The sequence below is a fragment of the Felis catus genome, chromosome B1 (genome assembly GCF_018350175.1).
Source record: "Felis catus isolate Fca126 chromosome B1, F.catus_Fca126_mat1.0, whole genome shotgun sequence".
NCBI classification, from domain to species: domain Eukaryota; kingdom Metazoa; phylum Chordata; class Mammalia; order Carnivora; family Felidae; genus Felis; species Felis catus.
Window position 1 is genome coordinate 114074084 of NC_058371.1, and position 22797 is coordinate 114096880.

At 37.0% G+C, this 22797-nt stretch overlaps 1 protein-coding gene across 18 annotated transcripts in view; it reads left to right on the forward strand.

Moving 5' to 3' along the window:
• Positions 1–20553, forward strand: part of COL25A1 (collagen type XXV alpha 1 chain) — a 467566-nt gene extending 447013 nt beyond the window's left edge. For 9 of the 18 annotated variants that reach the window (XM_019829105.3, XM_019829103.3, XM_019829100.3 and 6 more), the window contains 6 exons: positions 2863–2916; positions 4378–4404; positions 5291–5344; positions 9145–9231; positions 11636–11674; positions 15428–20553. In XM_019829105.3, the coding sequence (XP_019684664.2) occupies positions 2863–2916; positions 4378–4404; positions 5291–5344; positions 9145–9231; positions 11636–11674; positions 15428–15430 (264 nt within the window). In that variant the 3' untranslated portion in view covers positions 15431–20553. Of the gene's footprint in view, positions 1–2862; positions 2917–4377; positions 4405–5290; positions 5345–9144; positions 9232–9714; positions 9793–11635; positions 11675–15427 lie in introns of all 18 variants that reach the window. The other 9 variants (XM_019829102.3, XM_019829114.3, XM_019829117.3 and 6 more) reach the window with 3 other exon arrangements.
• Positions 20554–22797: the final 2244 nt, after the last annotated feature.

Here is a 22797-nt window from a genome sequence, read left to right on the forward strand (position 1 = left end):
TTCCTCAGTGTGGGCATGCAAGTTAAAGAGCCTGAATGAAATGAGACCAGCCTAAAAGAAGACTAACATTGGACGTTGTCATTCAGAAATTGTCAAAAACGTGAGTGACAGCATGAGCCCTTCAAGCACCTGATGGTCCCTGCCTTGAGCTGATTTCTTCATCTGGCCTTGTCAATGCTTAGGAACTCTGTGAAGGGTGTTAAATTTGAGAGGTTTAAAAGTGTTTCAGGAATTATTTAATCCAGGAGAAGTTACACGTTTGAGTCCCTATTTCATTTCATATCTCATATTCAAATTAATATTTCACTCCTAAAAGTTTTCTAGCTGAGACCATTAGGATGCCTTTGGCTCTAAGTGACAGAATCCCAACTCAAAATGGCTTATGCAATAAAGAAACTAAATATTGTTTTATCTAACAAAATATTCAAAGGAGGGACTCTCTGCTCTGATTCTGTTCCCTTTCCACATGCTGGCTTTGTCTTCTGATCACAGGCAAACAGGTCACCATCCCTACAAACCTCCTCTCCAATGAGGCATCGTCTTCTCCTTAGCAGTGAGCAAACCTTCCCCGTCACTTCCCCTCTGACTTCCCTCAACACCTCATTGGCCAGAGTCCGGACACATGTCCTCTTCTGAAGCAGTCACTGGCAAGTGAAATGGAATTGTCATTACCTTAAAGTAATTGTTTGGGGTGAGCAATTCTAGAAGAGGAGTTCCATAAACAAATGTCTTTGTGACAGCTTAATTCAAACAAGTCATGGTATATTAATTTTAAAAACAAAAGAAAGCCAATAAAGCTGAAGGTACTCAGAGGAGGGGAAAAGGGAATAGGTCTATCAGAAGAATCTGTGGAGATTTTTCAAGGTAGACCTACTCCAGGTTATGCGAACCCTCTTTTTTTTTTAATTTTTTTTTTCAACGTTTATTTATTTTTGGGACAGAGAGAGACAGAGCGCGAACGGGGGAGGGGCAGAGAGAGAGGGAGACACAGAATCGGAAACAGGCTCCAGGCTCTGAGCCATCAGCCCAGAGCCCGACGCGGGGCTCGAACTCACGGACCACGAGATCGTGACCTGGCTGAAGTCGGACGCTTAACCGACTGCGCCACCCAGGCGCCCCGCGAACCCTCTTTTTAAACCCACACCTCCCACTACACTCCCCATCCTACCCCCACACGCGCACACATATACACCACCACCATCACCACCATTTAAAAAAATCATAAAATAACACTGCCAGATCAAACAGAAATTTATTTTGAATTGGTAGCCAAACCCTTTTCATTAAAAATAAGACTTCTGATTGTATATTAATGATGATAGCTACCACTTATGTATGAGACATATTATTTGATGACATATAATTTGATACTTTATAATCACATTTAATCTTCAGAGCAAGTCTTGCAGAATATGTATTATTCTTCTTATTTAACACCCAATGAAGCTAGGGCATAGAAAGGTTAAGAAGGTTACCTAAGACCACACAGCCAGTAAATGCCAAACTGGAATTCAAATTTAAATCTGTTTGATTTCAAAGCCTGGCAGCCTTACTGACTGACTGGAAATTGTTCTTTCAGTAATAAACATAAAGCAATAATGAGTAAAAGTTCAACAAGCTTTTATCATATTCACTTTCACTAATCTCCCTACACATCTATATGTGCCTCTAGGTGACAGGGCCAACTAGCCCCACCAACGCCTCAGTTTAGGTTAAAGAAGAATGTTAATAGTGACTTGAAATTTGCTCACATGGGAATCTGGAATACAGAGGCACATGGCATAATGCTTGAATCTGCACACACAGCTACCAGCTGAACTTTGCATTTTAGCCATGAAAAGATTTGCTAACCTTTAAACTTCTTCAAAGGTGTGATGAAAGAAGGTAACATTTTCTTCTTGGCCACTCATATAAATATCACCATTACTCCTGAAGTTCGCATGCTAACTACTGACAAGCACCTTAATTTTACAGATGGCAGCAAAAGGAAACACTACTTGAAATGCAGAACATTTCTTTATCTCTTTATTATAATTATTTTGTATTTATGGATCCACCCCCAATCTCACTGTATTCTTTATAAGTATTCAAGATTATCATTACCACGTATATTGTTATAGCTGGGGCTGCTGTTCTATTTAAATAGGCTCATGGAGAGCGAGTGATGAAGGTAGTAAAAAGCTACCTTCTCAGACATTTATTTATTAGAAGGCATAGAAGTGTTTAAACTCTCTTTTTCAGAAAGGAAGCAAAACATGCACCTGATCATACTGATGTGACTTGATTAATTCAAATATGATTTACTCATGTGCCAGACACTATTCTAAGCCATGAGGATGCGGTAGGGCCCTGGCGCCCCAGTGTGCATGTTCTAGTGAGGGGCACAGCAGGGAATAATCGTGCCTGTCTCCTGGTGTTGGAGGCCATAAAATAAAATACAGCTCTGCAAAGGGCCAGGGTGGTCAAGGAAGAGGCCTGCTGAAGAAGAGAATTTGCTAGAAAAAAAACAACAACATTTTATTCTTACATTTAAAAAATGTAGTAACTTAAAATAGTGAGTAACAGATAAATGTTTCACACTAATGCCAAAGAAACCCAAGTATAGCACTCTAGATATGAAATCCTCCGCACAACTGGATAGCAGTTCTCTTACCTACTGCCCTTCTTTCAGAGGTAATTTGGTAAAATATGCAAATGTGAGTTTCTTTTACTCTGTCAGTGACAGAAACCCCTAAAGAGCCTCAGTCATTGGAATGTTGATAAAATGGTACCTCCAATGGAGGCTTTATACACAGGCCATTAGGGAAAGTGTGTGAATGTAGGCATTTGTGTATGATTTGAACTTTACGGCTTTCATTTTAGGGTGAAAAAGGAGCTATGGGAGAGCCTGGACCCAGAGGACCCTATGGTCTGCCTGTGAGTTCTGTCTCTTGTTTCCACCTCCAGCATGCATAGATGACCTGACACCAGCACGGTTAACCCTTCCCCCGTGGGGCAGACTAACCACATTAGAGGAGCAGAGAATCACCCACTAATTCTCCATGACCCCAGTGTAACCATGTCCTTCATGGGTCATATTCACATCTATTCTCAGACACACACACACACACACACACACACACACACACACACACTTCTGGAGATGGAGAGGATCAGAGATTATCCACTAGATCAAAGGTTCTAACCTGAAAGTCAGATTTCAACACGCTCCCTATGCCATCTCACTAGGCGCCCATAATTGACACTTCCTTGGAAGGTCACTGCCAAAAGTGGTGTGAAAGTGTCACTTAGTTTCTTCAGACTTTATCTGTTCCCATAGGTTATTGACTAAAACTACTCTTGCTAATAAAAGTTATTTCTCAAATTGATATTTACAATGACTTCGATGTTTCTGACCTTTCTAAAGTACTGCAGTGATAAGAGATCTTTAGAACACAGAATGTTAATAGTGTTCTGTCTTCTGAAAATTCCCAATTATATGATCTTCAAACTGAGGCTTCAGGTTTACTTCAGAACACTATCTTGGGGTTGATTATAAGTGATTTGATAGGGTAGGGTAGGACTACAATAGAGAAACATATACTCCGTTGAAGTTTTTAACCCCTATATACCTTCCACATGCCTTATAACCTTACAGTTTTTATGAACCAAGATATAAATTTAAATCAGGATTACTTCAGTGGTGAAAGAGATGCTGATTTTGAAAGAGATTACAAAATCTAATTGACGGAATTAAAGCAACTTTTCAGGCACTTTGGATGGCCCTGTTGTGTGACACAATAGGGTCTTTGCCCTGGTAATCTTGCACAACCGTCTTATGACTCCTTTTATATTTGGGGATCATGGATTGACAAAGTTTACTTAACAACAGTTTTTAAGTTATGACCCTCACACCCTCAATATTTATAGACAAGGCGCCCATCTAGCCAAATTAAAACGATACTTAACAATAAGCAGGTTTCACATTCTTTACTCATTTATAAACCAAGTACTAAGTTATCAAACCGAAGCAGTATTGATTTGCATAGTCTATTAGTGCTGGTATGTTTTTCAGTCAACTAAACAGCATCTGTGTTTTCAGCTGACTCCTGGATTGATAAAGTGGATACCAAGCATTAAACTTCAGCAAAATATCTGGCTATATAACCTAATACATAATAAAAAAAAATATTACCATGACCCTTAACTACAGCATTAACAGTCCCTTCACTTGATTTGGTGAGAGAAATTGGTATTACTAATCAATAAAGACTCTTTTTCACATCTCTGAAGTAGTTGTTCTAATACTAGTGTTGCATGTCCAGGCAGCCTTAAACAAACACTAACCTATTCATGAAACTTAGGAACACTAATGTAGCTACTATGGTTCTTTGGCAGGGGAAAGATGGAGAGCCTGGTCTTGATGTAAGTAACTTGTACAATGAACATCTTCCTGTGACAATAGATGCTGATGGTCTCCATCATCAATAACAGCAAGAATACCTTTTTCTAGGCACGTAGTTATTCGTACAGCGTATACTGCTGTGCGTGTAGACAGCAATAAAAAATACGCCACTAGTGTCTGCATGAGATAAACAGAAAAGCCAAACACAGAATTAGTGTAAAGTTAATAACTGACAGTTAATAATGGCACTTCAAAATACTTTCCCAAATTAGGGACACCCCCTGCACATCGGCAGTTGAATGACTGATTTTAAACTCTGCAGAAAATTGGAATATCTTTCACATGCTACCTTTAAGGAATGGTGTGCTATGTTTATTCTCAAAGCTGCTATGCAATGTTTTTTCCTTTTAGCATAAAGTGTCTATACACCTTATAATAACATAATTCTATAAAAATAGAGAATGTCAAAAGTATATGCCTCTTGACATGATCACTTTATTATGTGAATATAATAGTAGCCTGTATTATGTAGTACTATTACATTAAGTAATAGTAGTTACTTTTTCTTGAGCACCTGTTATATACAAGCATAAAATGCTGAGGTAAGTGCTTTGCCCAAGGCCACACAAATCAGTGAACTTGCCAGGATTCACACTAGGATCCTGATATTCTCTCCACTATACATATTTTAGGAGAAAAAGCAAGAAATGTGTTTTATATAGATAACTGAAATGTTAGACAGCTATTGCTTCAAAGTGCTACTTTAACTGTCTAAATTTTGAGATTATTGGTCATGCCATTTCTCTTCATATTTGCGTTCAAGAACATGAAGTCTTACCTTTTTTTAAATATGATTTTGCCACAGTTACATTAATAGTTCTTTTTGGTTTGCTTTTTATCCTATAGGGCTTCCCTGGTCCACGAGGCGAGAAGGGTGATGTAGGAGAAAAGGGAGAAAAGGTGACCTCTCCATTCTAGCACGTGCCTGTTTGGTTTTTCTCATGCCATGTGCTTTTCTGTTCAACCTGTGTGATTCTTTCATACATCTAATTTTTCTCCATCCTGTGCTCCAAAAACTCAGTGATGCCTGATCTAAAAAACCAGGTCTTCACAGAGCAATGAAGGCTATGGCCCTAGAAATAAGGGCACAATCTAGCACAGAACAAAAAAATTTAGTCTCCAGATTGCCAGGCTACAGTCTTTTGACCACCTGGCACCAATTTGTTGAAAGATGTAATGTCTGGGGATTCTTGAAAATAAAATAAAAAGGCATTTATTACATTAAAGTAAAATTAAATAGCCCAAATCTGCAAGGGTCTTCTGGCAGAGCTCACCTACCATGTAAAACCAGCATCTAATTTATATGGACAACATTCCCAGTAGAGAGACAAAAGATGTGTCCTGTGTCGTGATTGTTTGATTGGAAAACGGAGAGCAAGCAGTGTGACTGATAAACCCCAGGGAGTCCACCATGATGCAGGGGGTAGGACTCACCACCTCCAGATGCTGGAGATATTTTTAAATGAAGATATTCGTGTATTTTATGATGTTAGTGTTTAGGTTCTGTATCAGGACCATTGGCTCCAGGGGATATAACAGCGAATATCAGGCAAATTGGTTTTATGTCTGAAAGCAAAATTTGGATTATGGATTTTTAAAAACATTTTTTCCTTTCCTCTCCCCTTTGAACAATAATTTGGGGCCTTGAACAGTAATTTTTTACATTGAGTACAGCAAGAGAAGTAAACAGAAACTCAGTACCTTCATAGAATAGTGAAAATCTTACAGTGGCTGAAATTGTACTTTCCCAGTTCAAATTTAAACCAATTCTGTTTCCCAGATTAATTTATGTCCTGCTGTACTTAACAAAACACTGTTTTCAAAACCCTATAAATTCTCTTTAACGGTGAAATTTATTGCTGTTGAAAAACAAGGCCAGGGCCGCCTGGGTGGCTCAGTTGGTTGAGCATCCGACTCTTGATTTCAGCTCAGGTCAAGATCCCAGGGTTGTAGGATCAAGCCCTGTGTCAGTTGCGCACTGAGCGTGGAGCCTACTTAAGATTCTCTTTCTCTTTCCCTCTGCCTCTCTCCCCCACTCGAGCTCTCTCTGTCTCTAGAAAGGAAGAAAGAAAGAAAAGAAAGAAAGAGAGGGACGGAGGAAAGGGAGAGAGAGACAAGAAAGAAAGAAAAGCAAGGCCAAATTAGAATTGTCAAAGAAAGAAGGGTATTAAGCCTGCTGTGTGTTCTTTAGGCCTTAGACATTACTTAGCTTCCCACTGGTAAGAGAGCTCATGTCAGTGGTTATGTAAAAGCACCATCATCATCATTATCAATATCACTGCATTTATTGAACATTTATTATATGCTTTCCCAAAAGCTTTATACATGCTAAGTCTTTTAATCCTCATAACACACCCCTGATGTTGGTGCTGTTACAGTCCCCATTTCACAGACAAGGAAACTGAAACCTTAAAAAAGTTCTTTTCTTTTAAATTATAAATGCTAATGATAAAGTATACATGTTTTGGTTTGAGATAAATTGTACATGTGAGCCTTTAGCCCAAGGTGTATGTACTTCAAAGATTATAGGCATTTATTTTATATTTACCTAATGGGTTGTATGAGTCTAAAATCTTAGTCACTCAAAAGTATGTCACCATTGTGGGGATACTCATTTTAACGATCTTTTAAATAAAGAAGAAATTATCAGTATTATAACTTATGAAAACAAAGCTACAAGTTTAATCCTCAGAATAATATTAATCACTCATACAAAAATATTTCCATATTTCAGATTCCATGATTAGAAGTTTTACATTCAGGAAAATTAGATCCAAATGTGAACACTTTATGTATACCATTTTTTGACATGGGAGATAAAAATTAGCACGAGCCCTCATGTGCTCATGCCCGTAAGGACAGATGGTTTTGTGTCACATAGGGAATCACTAACTGCTACAAAATTATGTTGATTAGTAGTAATGCTGATTCATTATTCTTTGTACAATAGTGTCTGTTTTCCATAAAGCTTGAGGTTTGCTAAAATATTACTGAAAAAGGATTCCTATAGCCTGTTAGAGTCAACATTCATATGACAACACTATTCTGTCAAGTATTGATCTGTTGACTTACCAAATAATGAATTGAATTCTAAATTATTAATACTCAACACACCTGTCTGACCTATGTGATGAAGAGTCCACCGCCCGCTGGGAAAGAAAAGCTTACCCAAACAAGTTTAAATCAATTTTATGTCCTGGCATTGACGTTATTTGCTGAGGAAAGATATTGACTGAACTTGCATGAGTGAACAATTTAGTCCTACATGCTCCTCCCGTCCTACTTCCTGTCACACCTGCTCGCATTTCACCCTGGATTCTTGGGTCTTTGTCTTTGATCGTGATTAACCAAACCACACGGAATTGCTCTTTTTCCCCAGTATTGAAGAAACCCAAGTGTTTTTGATTCTGAGCCTTCTGATGCAATCTTTTTGGCACACAGGAGATAAATGAAGAGCTTTCACTCACACAGTCAGAATGAATGCATTAATTTGAATGCATATCTCATATATATCTTATATGTCTCTGAATATTCATGTTGTTTTTGCCTCTGAAATTATCCACTTTTATTGTAACTGCCTTCCTGAGTGCAGAATGAATACACTAATCTAAATATGCATTGCACAGTATTTTGTATTCTGTACAGCACCAGCTTCTTGTCTATAAATATGCAGAGATATTTATGTTAATAAGAAACAGCTGAGGTGCATTCCTTCCTTCTCCTCCTTTTGCCTCCTTTCCTTAATTCCTCCATTCCCATGATCCATGCAGATTTCCACAACCTCTACCTTGATGCCTAAATACTAATTTCCAGGGCTACATTCCTACTATGTAATTATCCTTCCTACCTCATTTTTTAGTATTAGCTCAACTGAGTCCAAACTGCTTTTCCTTCTCTTGAACAGAATTTTTTTTTTTTGGCTTTTGTTACGTTGTAAGCTGGAAACCCATTTACCATTGTGAACACCTGGCATGAGATCTGTAAGAATGAATTAAAGAACATCGCTGGATTTATAAATAAGTCCATATCTTCAATTGGCATGGCTGAGACGCATTAGCACGTTTAAAATTTGTTTACCTGACCTTAATAAAGTATTTGCTTGTAGTTTACTTTAAAAAAAAAAAGTTAAAAGAAACAGAAGGTTATTTTAATATACTGAATATTTTTTAATGAAAGCTACAAAAAATAATGTCATAAAATTGGATCAAAAGGATAGAGGTTGTTTATATTCATTCCTTTTCCTCTGGCTCAGTGTAGCTTTCATCTGTTATAGGATTAGAAGAAAGCAAGCTGACAAGGTATTGAAAATTGGGTATTCATTATTCCTCTGAATTTGACCTGCCACTGGCTGGCTTCCATACAGTTGGATCTGCCACCAGATCCGTGGCAATAACACCTCATAGTTCACTAGGACTATGGCGCTGGGGTCTAAGTCAGCTCTTGATGTGTTGGCCTTTTAAATCTTCTGCTTTCATCTTGTTGACTATCTTAAGTAAAATCCTACATATCACTGCCCAGAATCCATTGTCACTCTGAAAGAATGAGTTATCTTTTATAATATCATTCCTTACCTAAACCAGAAAACAGTGGTAAATGCCCTTCCAGACTTTTATTGGCTACACCATCTTTTGAGTCGCCATTATCTCCCACCCCCCCCCCCCAAATAAAACTTGTCTTTATTTAAACCCTTATATCCACAGGGGGAAAAGGGAAAGAAAGGCAAAAAGGGGCCTAAAGGGGAGAAAGGAGAACAGGGTGCTCCTGGATTAGATGCACCTTGCCCGTTGGTATGTCTGACTCATGCAACTGTCTCCAGATGTTATGTGTAAAGGAACAAACTGGGAGAAGAGCAAACTGGAGGGACATGCAACAGCAGGGGTGCTGATTGGGATTGCTTAACACGGACTTTAAGATACCAGAAACATCTATCTCGGGCTATCCTGGTATATTCCACGCCTTGTCTCTGACCACCAGCTGTGCTTGGTTTCTTAACACTCAAATATTGACGTGCAGTTGGAAAGTGAATGTGGGACCGGAAGAGAAACTAGTGCTATTCCGTACCACTCAAAAGACAAAGTCACTATTCCCAAACAATCCCTAATTACAGGGATATGTCGAGCTCTTATTTTTCCCAACTTCAGTGGATGTTACTTTGTCCTTCAGCATTGCTCCTCTCCCAGCCTTTCGTTATCGTAGTTATTTCTTTAGCAGAATTTGTGCTTAAGTGATTTCTTGTGTTAGTAACGTTATGAGTTAATCTTTACAAACAGGGATTCCGTGGCGTTAAGGGGGAAAAAGGGGAGCCAGGTCAGCCTGGCCTGGATGGGCTGGATGCCCCTTGCCAATTGGTACAGTATTTCTCTTTCCTACCACCCTGCATGCGATTCCTTTGTTTATGACATATTCATCCGTATCAGTGTAAAGTGGTACTTCTGGAACAAGCTTTACATGATAAACACACTACATGCATGTGCATGAAGAGCTCCTTCAGCAATTCTGCAGAGTGAAGAGAGCAAGCACGCATTTCTGTCAATGCCTGCGAATTAATTTCCTGACCTTGTTCTCACAACTGACACGGTTGCCATGTCTGCGTTCTGGGGAATATTAATCTAGTCAATAAAGGATTAATGAATACATTAAAACTACCTAAAAAAAATCTTCTATGTAAAGGTACCGCTAGGCCATAACTTTGGGTTCTACCCCTAAATTTAGCTTTTTTTTTTTTTCTTTTTCTCTGAAAGAAATAAAGGCATTTTGCCTCTTCCACTAAATTTCTGTCAGGCCGTAAATAAGCCAGACCTATAGAGTTAAGTTTCTGTGGTCAACAGTTAACCGGTTCAAGGGAATGCTGTTCAGAGACCCTAGGGAAGGAAGCCAAACTTCTTTGAGCTTCTAAAGATGGTAATAGTCTGCAGCCCAACCTTCTTTGTCACATAACCTTTTCAGTTTAATGGTCTCTCCTTTTGAAACTCACTTCCCTAAAGTAGACAGAACTCCCCTATCCCCATTGGCATGAACCCAAAATCCTCCTTATACTAAAATCTAAAATTCTACTGGGTGATCCTCTCCTTGTACCAATCTGGCATTACCAAGTTTTTCCCAGATATCTTATAAAGCTATTTCAAAGTGGTTTTTTTTAACATTTAAAAAGAAAGTATATTCTGAGGTATAAAAGAAAACTTTTTAGGGTTGTGTCATACTTATTGATTGATTGTTATACTTGGTCTGCATGTTTTTATATTATTCTTCAGTGCTAAGCATGATTCTTTAAAGAAAAAGTTATATTTCTTAAGTCTTTAAAGAGATTATATTTACAGGAAAAATGTATTTGGCAAATAATTACAATTATAAAATATCAATATGAAAAGCCTCGTGTTTTATTTCGTTTCCTTGTTGTTGATAATAAGTAATACTTTATAATCATTTTGTTAGGAGAAAATACAAGCATGCCTCATAAACTATCAACTCTTTCTGCCTTATTTATATCATTTGTATCTGAAGAGTGCTTATACCTTAAAATAAATTGTGCAACATTTAGACTCCCTTGTTTATTCAGAATTTGATGACCAGCTTTTAAGGGATTTTAATTTAAAAATTGACAAATGCCATGGATGACAGCTTACTGTGAAGATCTAGATGGGCTGCCTTTAAACTGAGTTAATTGAATATGTCCTACTATGTTGTTTTCAATAGAGAAAAGCAAAAGGCACTGGCATGTGAAGAGCTATAAACTTCAGATAGAAATGGTTCATCATTGATTATTCATGGATTCATTATCATGCATTCAACCATAGACCATAGTGACCAGGAGGAGGAGTTATTTCTATTTATTTAATAAAGATAATTGTAAAATGTGTTTTAATGAAACGAAGAGGAATAGTACAAATTTATTACCTAAAGGTGGAACTGAGTAGACCACTATGCTTTGTAAATTTCCTTTTTTCAAAATTAGATGTAATTTTTTTCTATATGCATTTTCAAAAGGCGTCCTCTAGAAAATATTTGCATTTTCTTCACTTGAACTAACGTTGGGTATTTTTGGGGGAGTGGAAAATTAGAAAAAAAATGCCTACAACTAAAGCCACCTAATGGGTAGAAATCTATTTTTTTTTAAGCTTCTGAGCATGTGAATAATGAAGTATGTTCACTTTTGTGGAGTCTGAGGAATTCTTGCTCTTCTCTTTAAAACAGGGGCCAGATGGATTACCTATGCCTGGCTGTTGGCAAAAGGTAGGCACTACAGAATTATTTCTGAAAGAAGCACTCTCCCTTTCTCTTCACCTGGCCTGTTTTTTTCCATTGAAAATGGACCTTTCAAACTTGACATTCCTGGAAGTTGTTTGGGCATTAAAAAGCAAAAGATTCCATATCCAGGTTCTTGCTTGATTAATATGTCTACTTCTGATTTCTTCCTAAACTGATAAGTGAAAACAGTTCTTAACAAACATTGTAACTTGGAAACCTTCCCTATCAAATCCTTTCTGTGCGATGGAAAGGGGCAGTGCATCTTGACAATGGTTTTATCAATAAACCCCTTGTCCTCCTACTATTTATAACTATCCTTAATTGTGGTTCTTTTCCTATGTGTGCTCAATTACTTAGGCAAACATGCAAATGCAATGGTAGAACCCTGCCAATATTAATCACAAAGCTGAGAAAGCAGAAAGTGTAAACATGGTTTTTTTTTTTCTCCATTGATGATTTATTTAGGATTATACTTAAGTTGGTGTTTTTATGATAATCAGTTTATTCTAGCCTCTTCATGTGGCTAGCCATGGTCACTGTGTATATATCCTGTCTGGAAGGGAACTTCATAGACGACCTTCTATGTACAAAGGCTATATGATGAGCCCTTTTATATAGGAGACAGAATTTTACTTAATCCTCACAATAACACTGTAGGGTATTATTATCCTCAATGATGCTAATGAAGAAACTGAAGTTCAGAGAGGTTTCTGAACTTCCAAGGGCAAGAGCTAGTATCCAGCAGAACAAGAAGTGGACGGTGGAAAGCAATGGCAGAACTTTAAGCAGGGAGGAGTTCTGTATGCGCCGTGCCAGTCAGAGACTACCAAACCTTTACACAATAACAGTGTGAATCTAATTGTAAAGAACCGTGCATATATGCTACTGAAAGATAAAGGAATTCCACTGATGGAAAAATGAGCTGGGGGGAAGGATCATGCTGCTTTGATCATGTCGAAGTTTTCTCTCTAACACCTTGTGGCTTCTTGAGTAATTTTTGACAGGCATGCCTCATTGGCAAAACTATACAGAACTCTAGGATTGCAGAAGATGAAGGGAAACTTGACTCTCCTCCTTGTGTCTCATCTCATCAGCAGGATGGGTGAGGAGAGACTGTGTAACTCACTCTCCCGCTTAGCTGCTTCCCGCCCCCCGGCTGGGGAAAGAAACCTTCTCTCGGGAGCGTCATTTATTTAGCAGCTCTCCATACTCACTTTCAGCCAGTCAGATAATTAGCTCCATCACAGCTGAGGTCAAGGGCTTCTCAGGAAGATGGGCCTATCATCATATTCTTCTTCACCTGAGAAAAGTATCCTTCATCATGAGAACCCCTGTTCTCAGAATTTTTAATACCATCCTGAGCTGGAATTACCATTTACTCTTTAACCGTTGACCTGTCATCTAATACTGTAATGATTTTTTAATACAGTCATAGGCACACTTTACATAGAGTGAAATGTTGAAAGGCTTACTTTATCCAGCCTCTGACACCACTCAGAACTTGCGTTTATGTATTTTATTGGCCACTTGTGAATCACCTCCATTTTGTGAGTGCGTAGTAATAATGGCACAGAGCAAAGGACTCATCATTTTTTGGTCCATGAAATGGCCAAACCTAGTAGTAATATGAGTAGCATCGGAAAATCAGAAATTTCCCCTTTAAGGACTCTTTTTTCACAGAATAGGCGCTATATTCCACGTAGGATTAAGGACTTGTTAAATCTAGCGTCTTCTTATATAAGGTCAGAAAACTTCAGTACTGTTTACCGCACTTCCCAACACACACAAATGTAAATCACTGTGATCAAACTTGTTCAGTATCTCCTCACTCCAAAAAAGAAGGAAGAAGAAGAAGGGGGAGAAGGAGGAGGAGGAGATTGAGAAGAAGAGGAAGAAGGAAAGAAACAATTAGAAAAATAAAATGTTCTAAAATCTCGTATGTGATCCCAAATTTGATTTAGTCAAATCATACTTTTAAGTGATATTTTTTAAAGAAGTCTAGTAGATTCATTTTAGTCCTGTTTTATGTGGACCACCCTTTTAAACACTGTTATGTTTATTAGCCTCTAAAGCACGGTGGTAAATGTTTGACTGAAAAGTCATAGCGTGGGAGCAGGTGTAAAGTATTGTGATTAATGAGCAAGTCTCCTTGGTCATGCTACTCCCAATACTAATTTCTCATGCAAAACTATTTGATCTTTGTTTAAATTACTTTTCTTTCTAGATATTGCTCCGTTTTCTAAATTTTAAAGAATAATAATATACCAGTTCACAGTGTAATTCATACAGTGAATAAATGGCAGAATTTATGGTTTACAAAGTACCTTCAGGCTGTTAAAGTTATCCATTCTCATTCAGAGATGAAAAATTATGTATTAGGAAAAATACATACAGGCTTCATATTTTTTAATGTTTCACTAAATGGGTTTAGTTTTCACTTAAACAGGCAGACAGGTTTTCAGCAAAACCATCCTAAAGCAAGGTGACACAATTTTTTCAGCTAAGTCTTAAAATTGGGGGGGGGGGGAGAATCTTTAAAATTCCGTAGATTTTTTACAAAACATCAGTAGTCAAAAAATCCACCTATTTGAATTTTGAGCTAAGTGAGAGTTTGGGGAAAGGAGTACTTCCACAGGCACATCCTCTAGCATTGACATGACATGCAGAAACATTGAACGGACGCCATCTCCGGAGGTCATAAACTACCCGGCCTCTTAAGCACACCTACTATAGCATCTGTTTTTCTTGGAGAGAGAAAAACAAATGTTTGTAATTAATGAACTGGGCATTCTACTTTTCTCATTATTTTTTTCCTTTGTTTTTTGACTAAAAGTCAAGTTCCCCAAGATCTGCTCTATAAATGTATACCTCAAAGACCATTGTCCCTCTGTTCCCTCAGATTTGACTTTAGCTCCAGGAAAACCTTAATAATTATGGCTGTTCAAAATGAGCAGCCAGAGATTTTTGGTACCTTAGGTCACAGCGGAACCTCCAATACAGCTTTTTTTTTTTTTTTTTGAAGTTTATTTATTAGAGAGAGAGGGAGAGTGAGTGTGAGTGGGGGAGGGGCAGAGAGCGAAGGAGACAGCGAATCCCAAGCAGGCTCCACACTGTCGGCACAGAGCCCAACGCGGGGCTTGAACCCATGAGCCGTGAGATCATGACCTGAGCTGAAACCAAGAGCCGGAGGCTTAATAAACTGAGCCACCTAGGAACCCCTCCACTACAGCTTCATGACCTGATAGCAGGCAGGTTTTACCTTGTGCACCATCCACAGCAGGGCAGGACTAGCAAAGAAAAGGGAAACAAGAACCGTAGGGTATTATAGTCAGGTGTGGGTGAAGTAAACAGTGTCCCTGAGGGCAGAATCCTCAGCCTCATTCACAGTGGGTTCTAATACTCGGAGAAGATTATATAAGCATAGAACATGTATTTTAATTATGGCACATATGTGATCATATACTAATTTTCTGCTTTCCCAGAATTGTTACTGAGACAAACCACAAACTTCTTAGTGGCAAAAGAAAAATGTGTATTGAACCTAGGATGGAAATTTTAATGACACCCTAGGGTTTTAGAAAAGTAATGTTTGGGACACACATCATTTGGCTCATTGATTTAAAAAAAAAAACTATATTCAGGGTTCTACCAATTTTCTTAAAATAAATGTTAATTTGGAATTGTTATTCTAAACCACTAATTCTATGTATGTCTCTTCTGTTGTTTGTTTTTCTGCAGTGATGAATCTAACCTTCCGAGCATGAAGTTGTATATATAATGGTCCACTTTTTATATTTATAGTTGAAAATCGAATTGCAGATTTTACAAGTCTGAGATATGTTTACATATAGCTGCTTCTTCCTGTTTGCAATAGTACACATGTCCATCTTTTCTCCACTTCCATCTGAAATTGGGCAATATGTGAAACCAGTGAGAAGCCTGCAAAAAATATAGATCAGTATCTCTTTACCTTATGTGAAGATATGTATTTAAATGGACACATCAGTGATACAGAATGATTGTTCTTGCTATTTTCTTACTTTGGGCTTGTTAATTGCATGGACAAAAAGTGCCATGAAATAGTTTACATGAAATCGTGACCAAATATGGACTCGGAACTACAAATAGGTACTATACTAACTGATTTTAGAGTTTATCGTCACATCCCTACTCACCTCACTGTTAGCATTGATTGGTGCCCCCACCACCCATTGAAACTGACTAAAGAAAGCATGAGTGTGCCAAACCTGCTTGACGTTCAGATGCTAGCATGCCGCTTAGTGAGTCTTTTGATCACATCTGAGCCTTTATTTCTTTTGTCATCTCAAGGGGGTTACACCATGGCTTATTGCCAAAAAGAGATAAGGTGGCGGAGAGCACACACACAAATGGTCTTGTATTTTGAGGGAGCTGCAGTCCCAACTGCAGATCTACCTACAGCTTCCAGTATTGTGGGCTCACGTGGCCACCTTGGTTGAAACATCAAGGGATTGAGCTGGTTGCCTCCACTTATTTTTCCTTGGGCTGACCTCGGCAGTGAAGACAAGGGAAGAGGACCGCTTCAGCATCCTGCGCTGTCTCTCCTGTGACCAAGTAGAAAAAAAGAGGTTTACAAATGCAGACACCCGGAACAACAGACTTTTAAAAAAATAAACTGAATTCCAACAAGTGTTAATATGGGTGCTTTTGGAAACTGACAGAGGCATATGGCACTTCTTTAGGGTAGGAGGTTCTTGGAATGGCAGCCCCCGTTCCTGCGGACAAAGGATGTGTACATCCCACCACAGGGAAGGGGTACCACTCCCGAGAACGGCTTGGCTGAAATAACCTCTTCTGAAATTGTAGGGAGCTCACCCTACAAGCTCTACCGAAGCTGATGCTGTCCTTCCTAACGATATCCAACTTATTTCAAACATTTTCTACAAAGTTCTAGAAACAGATATTTTTCATTCTTTTTTATACTTTTCCTTTCTAGTTCCAGCAATATTAAGAAAAGATTTCTTTCCATTTTTTGTCACATTTGTTTTGAACAATTTTTTAAAACAAAGTCTTCTAAACCTAAAATAACTTGGTAGCAATAGCCAAGATGACTTTTTACTAACTTCTCTCTTGTTTTGAATAACTGAAGAGAATATAAAAGAAGCTCCACTTTCAGTTCATTGTAAAGCATTAAAGTTAAGCAGGGTTTTTTAGTACTTTTTGACTTTTTTTTCATATGATGACTCTAACTTACGTGGTGATCTTCAGTTAAGTCAAGATTTGGTCACATTTGATAGTATTAACTCACTTCTATTTCTTGTAATTCTATTTAGATCTAAGTTTTGTCCATATTTAGATTTCTTTATCTTTTTTTTTTACATTTTTGTCTTATGCACAGACCAAATCTGTATGTCAGAAAGCTGTGAAATATAGTTGCCATAGAGTGTTTTTTTCAATTACTTACTCAAAACGATTAATTGTATTAGACTGAGCATTTCTTTGCACAGTAAAGAGTTGGTAACATGTTTTGAAGTGGCTTATTCTGAGTGGAAGGGTTACATTAGGAGAAACATCATCAATGAGGAGTAGTCCATAGGACAATATACTCTCTCTCCTGACTTAATGCCATTTTGTGGGAAAATTTCTAGTTCCATTCATAAGTTTTCACCACCAGAGGGGAAATGAACTCATCATCAGGTTTATGGTGACAACAGTTAAGACATGACTATAAATAAGACAAAGATCCTAAGATGCTTGTGATCTCTTTAATATTATATAGCCAAATGTTCAGTTATACAAAATGCCTCCTTTTTATTTCTAATAAGTTTTCAAGATTGGAAAGATGTTCAAACTCTTAGATCAACCTAATTGGTAACATTTCTAGTAACATTCCACACTTGAAGCCAATTTGGCATTTTTAAAACAATAGAGTACATTTATTTCCTAACCATCTGTTTGACATGGTTAGGAAAAAGTATTGTTCAGTGTCTGCAACAATTTGTCTTAAATGGTTTGGAAATATGAACTAAAGCGGGTAGGACTACTGTCTCTTCAGGAAAACAAATAATAGTGTCTTGAGAAAAATCTGGTGGCTATATTTCTTTCTCTCTTTCTTTCTACTCCTATAGTAGAAAGAGGTATTGAGATGAATCACTATTGAAAACTTGTACAGCTTCAAAACAAAATACCTCAATATCAAAGAGAAACATTTTATATAATTTTTTTTTTCAAATGTAGCCCTTTTAGAATACTGTTCTGTCCTATGTGTATATTGGGGGGTTTGCTCTACAACTGATTTGACAATATTGATTTTTATTCTATGAGTAAAGGAAGTCGTAAACTTCCGTTGCATTTATTTCCTTGGGAAAAACAAAGAGATGATAGTACTCCTCTTTGTTCGGTGAAATTATTAGGTGTTAACCACCATGGATAGATAATCCTCAACTTTTGGTTACAAAAATATTTTCAGCCATCCATTTTGTCATCAGTATAGAGAATCCTAAATAATTGCTGAATGAACTAATAAATTATGCCGCTGGTGTATGTGTTGGCAGATATATATTTTTCTTCAAGATTTCCAACCTTTAGTTTGTATTATTGGATAGAGGATTGAGAAAAAATGCATGAAAGACATTGGCAATAAGTCAAAATCTATTTCTATTTCTGATAAGCATCTTTTAAGAATGCCAAATTGGTATGTGTTTTAACTTCAAAATTGTTTTCCATCCTTGTTGGTGCTAATATATTTTCTTTTCTTTATGGACAATGCAACTCTACTATGGATAATTGTGTTTCTCTGTTTGATAGCATTCCTAAACTGTTAGTGTGTGATTTTATTTTTGAAGTTCATGAATTTGCTGTAATACGGTTCAATGACCAGTCTTTCTTAATGTAAAGCAAAACAAAACAAAACAGTGTACCTATAGATGATGTGTGCCTACTCGGATCATGGATCTTATTTCATGTTCATTTCATATACCATGTGCCTTTATCAGCTTTCATCCTCATCTTTTAGCTTATTTAATTTTAATAAGTCTGACAAAACCAATGCTGGATAAGTCTAACACATTCATAGAGTACCTGACACACAGATATGCCTGAATTTTCTTCTAGCTTTCATTTCCATTATGAGAAGCTGTCTTGGAGGATTTTTCTTTCTTATTTGATTTTATAGAAAACATAAGAATATCTTGGATTTCTACCAAAAAGAAAAAAAGTCTGTTCTTGAATTTACTTTCTGTGCATGATGTTCTGATGGGACGGTAAGCACTTATGCATCCGGGAGTTCATTCTACATGTCCTCTGTCTACAATACATATATATATATCTGCTAGTTTGGAAAATAGTCAAATCAGCATGTCAAGATCTATGGGAAAATTGTCTGGTCTCTTATGTTTTTATCACTTAAAAAACGTGCTTAATTTTCCAAAGTTTTTTAATTTTACTCTTGTGCCATAAAAAGTTAATATTGCCTTTCATCCCTTTTTTTTTTTGCCAATATATATTCTCTTACCCAGAAATAAGTTATGCTTGAATGGTGGGTGGTGTTTTGATATTGTAGTAAGCGATCATAGGAACATGCAAATACTGATATTTGAAACCTTGTTTTTCTCTCTTGATAACCAAGTTATATTAATAATTAACATTACCAAAAATGAACTTTTATAATTTCTACCAAAACAAACAAAAAAACCTCTGCTATCTCTAAAAAGCCAAGTCCATAGCAACCTAACTTTATGTCCTCAAAAATAATTAAGAACAATCACATGTGATTCTGGTGATTAAAATCATTCATTTCTAGTGGAATTAAAATACTTGACCGATCATGATTCCATTGTATTATTTTAAAATGTAAGAACCTTACATCCCTTTTTTTCCCATTTTATTGACATATCTTCATATTGGCTAGATTTACTATATGCCATAGCAGAGATAAACTTCCAACTTAAATTTTTGGTAGATTTTGTTTTTGCTAATCCAATACTAAAATATTTTAATGGCATTTCTGATTTTTTTAATGTATTTAATGCATAAGATTCCCTATGCTGCTTTATTGACAGAACTGTCTTTTTGGGAATAGGAAGACTTTTCAACCTGACCTGTTACATTTGATTTATAGGTAAAGTAACAACATCTCTCAAAATGCAGTAGATATTCTCACATATCTCAGAAATATTAATAAATTGGATTCACAAAAGAATGTCTTAACCTATTGTTGACATTTATGTGAATATTCTTTATACTGTTGTAAATGTTTCATCCAACTTAATAACGTTTTAAAAGATGTATGTATCTGATTTTCCTTTAGAAAATATTATATTTTTATTTGTATTTTTTACATTTGAAAGTTCATCTCTATGTGCAGCTATTTTTATATTGCCAAAAAATCACATAAATACAAAATAAGAGGAAAATGCAAAAAAAAATATTTTGGCAAGCATTACACTGCATATTTTTCTTAATGTTTTGTGGGCCAGTCTCATGTAATTGATTATTCTAAGAATGTGTGGTGTCTTATCACTGTAAATATGGCACAAACCTGTTTTTCTCAGTAGTGTAAATAATTGAAAGATTGAATTCTTCCTGTTTGGTTTCTTATTTCAATTTCATTATAATTTCTCCAGCTGACATTGCTGAATCAAAAGACGTATGATTTTTGATTTGCAGTTTGGAGATAATTGCATTGTTTCAGTTTCTAATTTGTTTTTATTTGCTTTTTTAACTTGTTTTCAGGGTTCCTAGTTTGTGAGAAGTTGATCTTCAGAATTATTTTTACACTATTTATGACTTATTTTCATAATGTAAAAAGTGTGTAATTATTCCAATATTAATCCAAACAATGGTAATGAATTGTATTGTTATAAAGCTTTATTGATGTTCATGAACACGTTGGCTTGTTTTCTCTGATTTAAACACAATGCATAAAGAACTGTGTCCTGTTCTACAATATTACAATGTCACCATTCAACCTAGTGCCCATAACTAACTATGGTGATTTGCTATTAAAAAAAAAAAAAAACACAAAAACCCCTAGCGTTTTCTGTTTATTAGGTTATGCCTCCAGATTGAGCTTCCGTTCTAAACTCACTTTTCTTCCAGGATTCTTCATTTTAGTGAATTAAGCTTCCTGATACCCAAATGACCCTTAGCTTGACCACATCAAGTAAATCACTATCGTGTGATTAAAATGTAGTGCACAGTAATCACTTAAATATATTGAATAACGAATCACTGAACACCTCCACCAAGGTCACCAGTGGTTTGCCAGTCCCAACTAAAAGAGCACACTTTTCAGTCCTCATCTTTCTTGCCCCCACCAGCACCCTTGGATGCAGTTGACCATGGGGACCCTCTTAAACACCCTTTGCTTTAGTCCCCATGTCCCTCTACTCATCATTTGCTTCTGTTTTTCTTTCTCGTTTTCCTTTGCCAGCTTTTTCTCCTCTCCCTGATTGTAAATGATGACCTTCATCACTCTGACCTGCGTGCTTCTTTTGCACTTCTCTGACACACTCTCCAGGAAAGCTTGTTCACTCTCATGAAAACCAAGTTTTTGTCTCCATCGCAGATTTCCGTCCATGTTCCAGACCAATTTTTATGGGCACATACCCCTGGATGTCTCACAGGTAGCTCATTGCCTTCACCTACGTATCTGGTTCTCTTCCAGACTTCTATATTATAGTGAACAAGCCACCACCACCTGCCATCTAAGAAACATGGTAGAAACTTCAGAATCATTCTGGACATTGCCTACCTGTCATTGCCCACCCCTTCCTTCATACATACAGCATCTAATGCATTACCAAGCCCTTCAATTCTACCTCCTAGATAGATGTCTCTCAGATCCAATTCCTCCTTTTTTTTTCATCCCCATTATCATTGCCTTGGTTCAGGTGCCCCCCCCCTTCCTTGCTTGAACTTTTAGAAAAGCTTTCTAACTGGCCTCCTTGCCTCTAATTACCACCTCCTCTCCACCAGATATTCTATATCACCCTAAGGGTGATGATTCAAGGAAAGCAAATAAGGCCATGTGTTCTTTACTTGTGAGTTCATCCTCCCATTTCATTTCACATAGAATTTGAGGCAAGTGGAAAGAATGCTTATAAAGAAAGTAAAATATATAAGTTTAAAAATAACCAAGAAAACCATGTCTAAACCAAGTTCAAGATCACAAAGAAAGTTGTGATAAAGAGATATAAGGTTTAAAATTGTATGGCTCTGAGCTTCTCAGCGTCCACCAAAAAAAGAGAAATAAGTCAGTAACATGTTTACATCATCCGTAAAGTGAAAACATACCACAGTACTTTCTCGAGAGAATCGAAGTTGATTGGTAAGAAATTGCTTATGTGAAATTTCTTACACAGGACACTGTCTTTTAGGGCACCCCTACGATGAACACAACAGATTTTTACAATGTTCTTCAATGTGAGCCAAGTGCATGTGCCAAAAACCAACTTCACTGAAAACAGCTCTTCAGGGGAATTAATCATGCCATTCCCTTGCTTTAAATCCTCCAGTAGTCCCCCATTATCATGCAGATACTTTGGTATAAATCACAGAGCCTTTTGGGATCCCTTCCCATCCCCACTATCTATCTAAAGATCTGTTGCTCTTCCAACACTCAGTACATGTGTCAACTTACCAAAAAAAACCCTTTCCTGCCAAGTTTAGATGCTCCATCTTCTCTGTTCCAATGATTTTGCTTGTCACTGCTAAACCACGTACCTAATTGTTAATAATTGTATGTTTATCTGTTTCCTCCGCTAGATGGTGAGCCAAACCGGAACCCGACTCATAGGAGGTTCCCAATAAATATTTTTAAATGAACGACAAAAGTTGCGACAACCACAAAACTCATTTGGACTTAACCAATTTTATCGAGATACATATTGAGTGAAGCCGTCCACACTAGTTCCTAGCATTCCAAGTATTCTTAAACTAAAGATGCGTTATAATTTTTTCAAGTCTAAATTAAAGATATGTTTTGTATGAAGTAGGTGCAGTGTCATCTAATAAATGGCTAGAGAGGATTAAAAGCTTAAAGAAAATGGAGAGGATTTTAATTACCTCTACAGAGAACAGGAGTAAATGGCAGGAAAGTCATCATGATTATTGGGGGCTACAGAGCA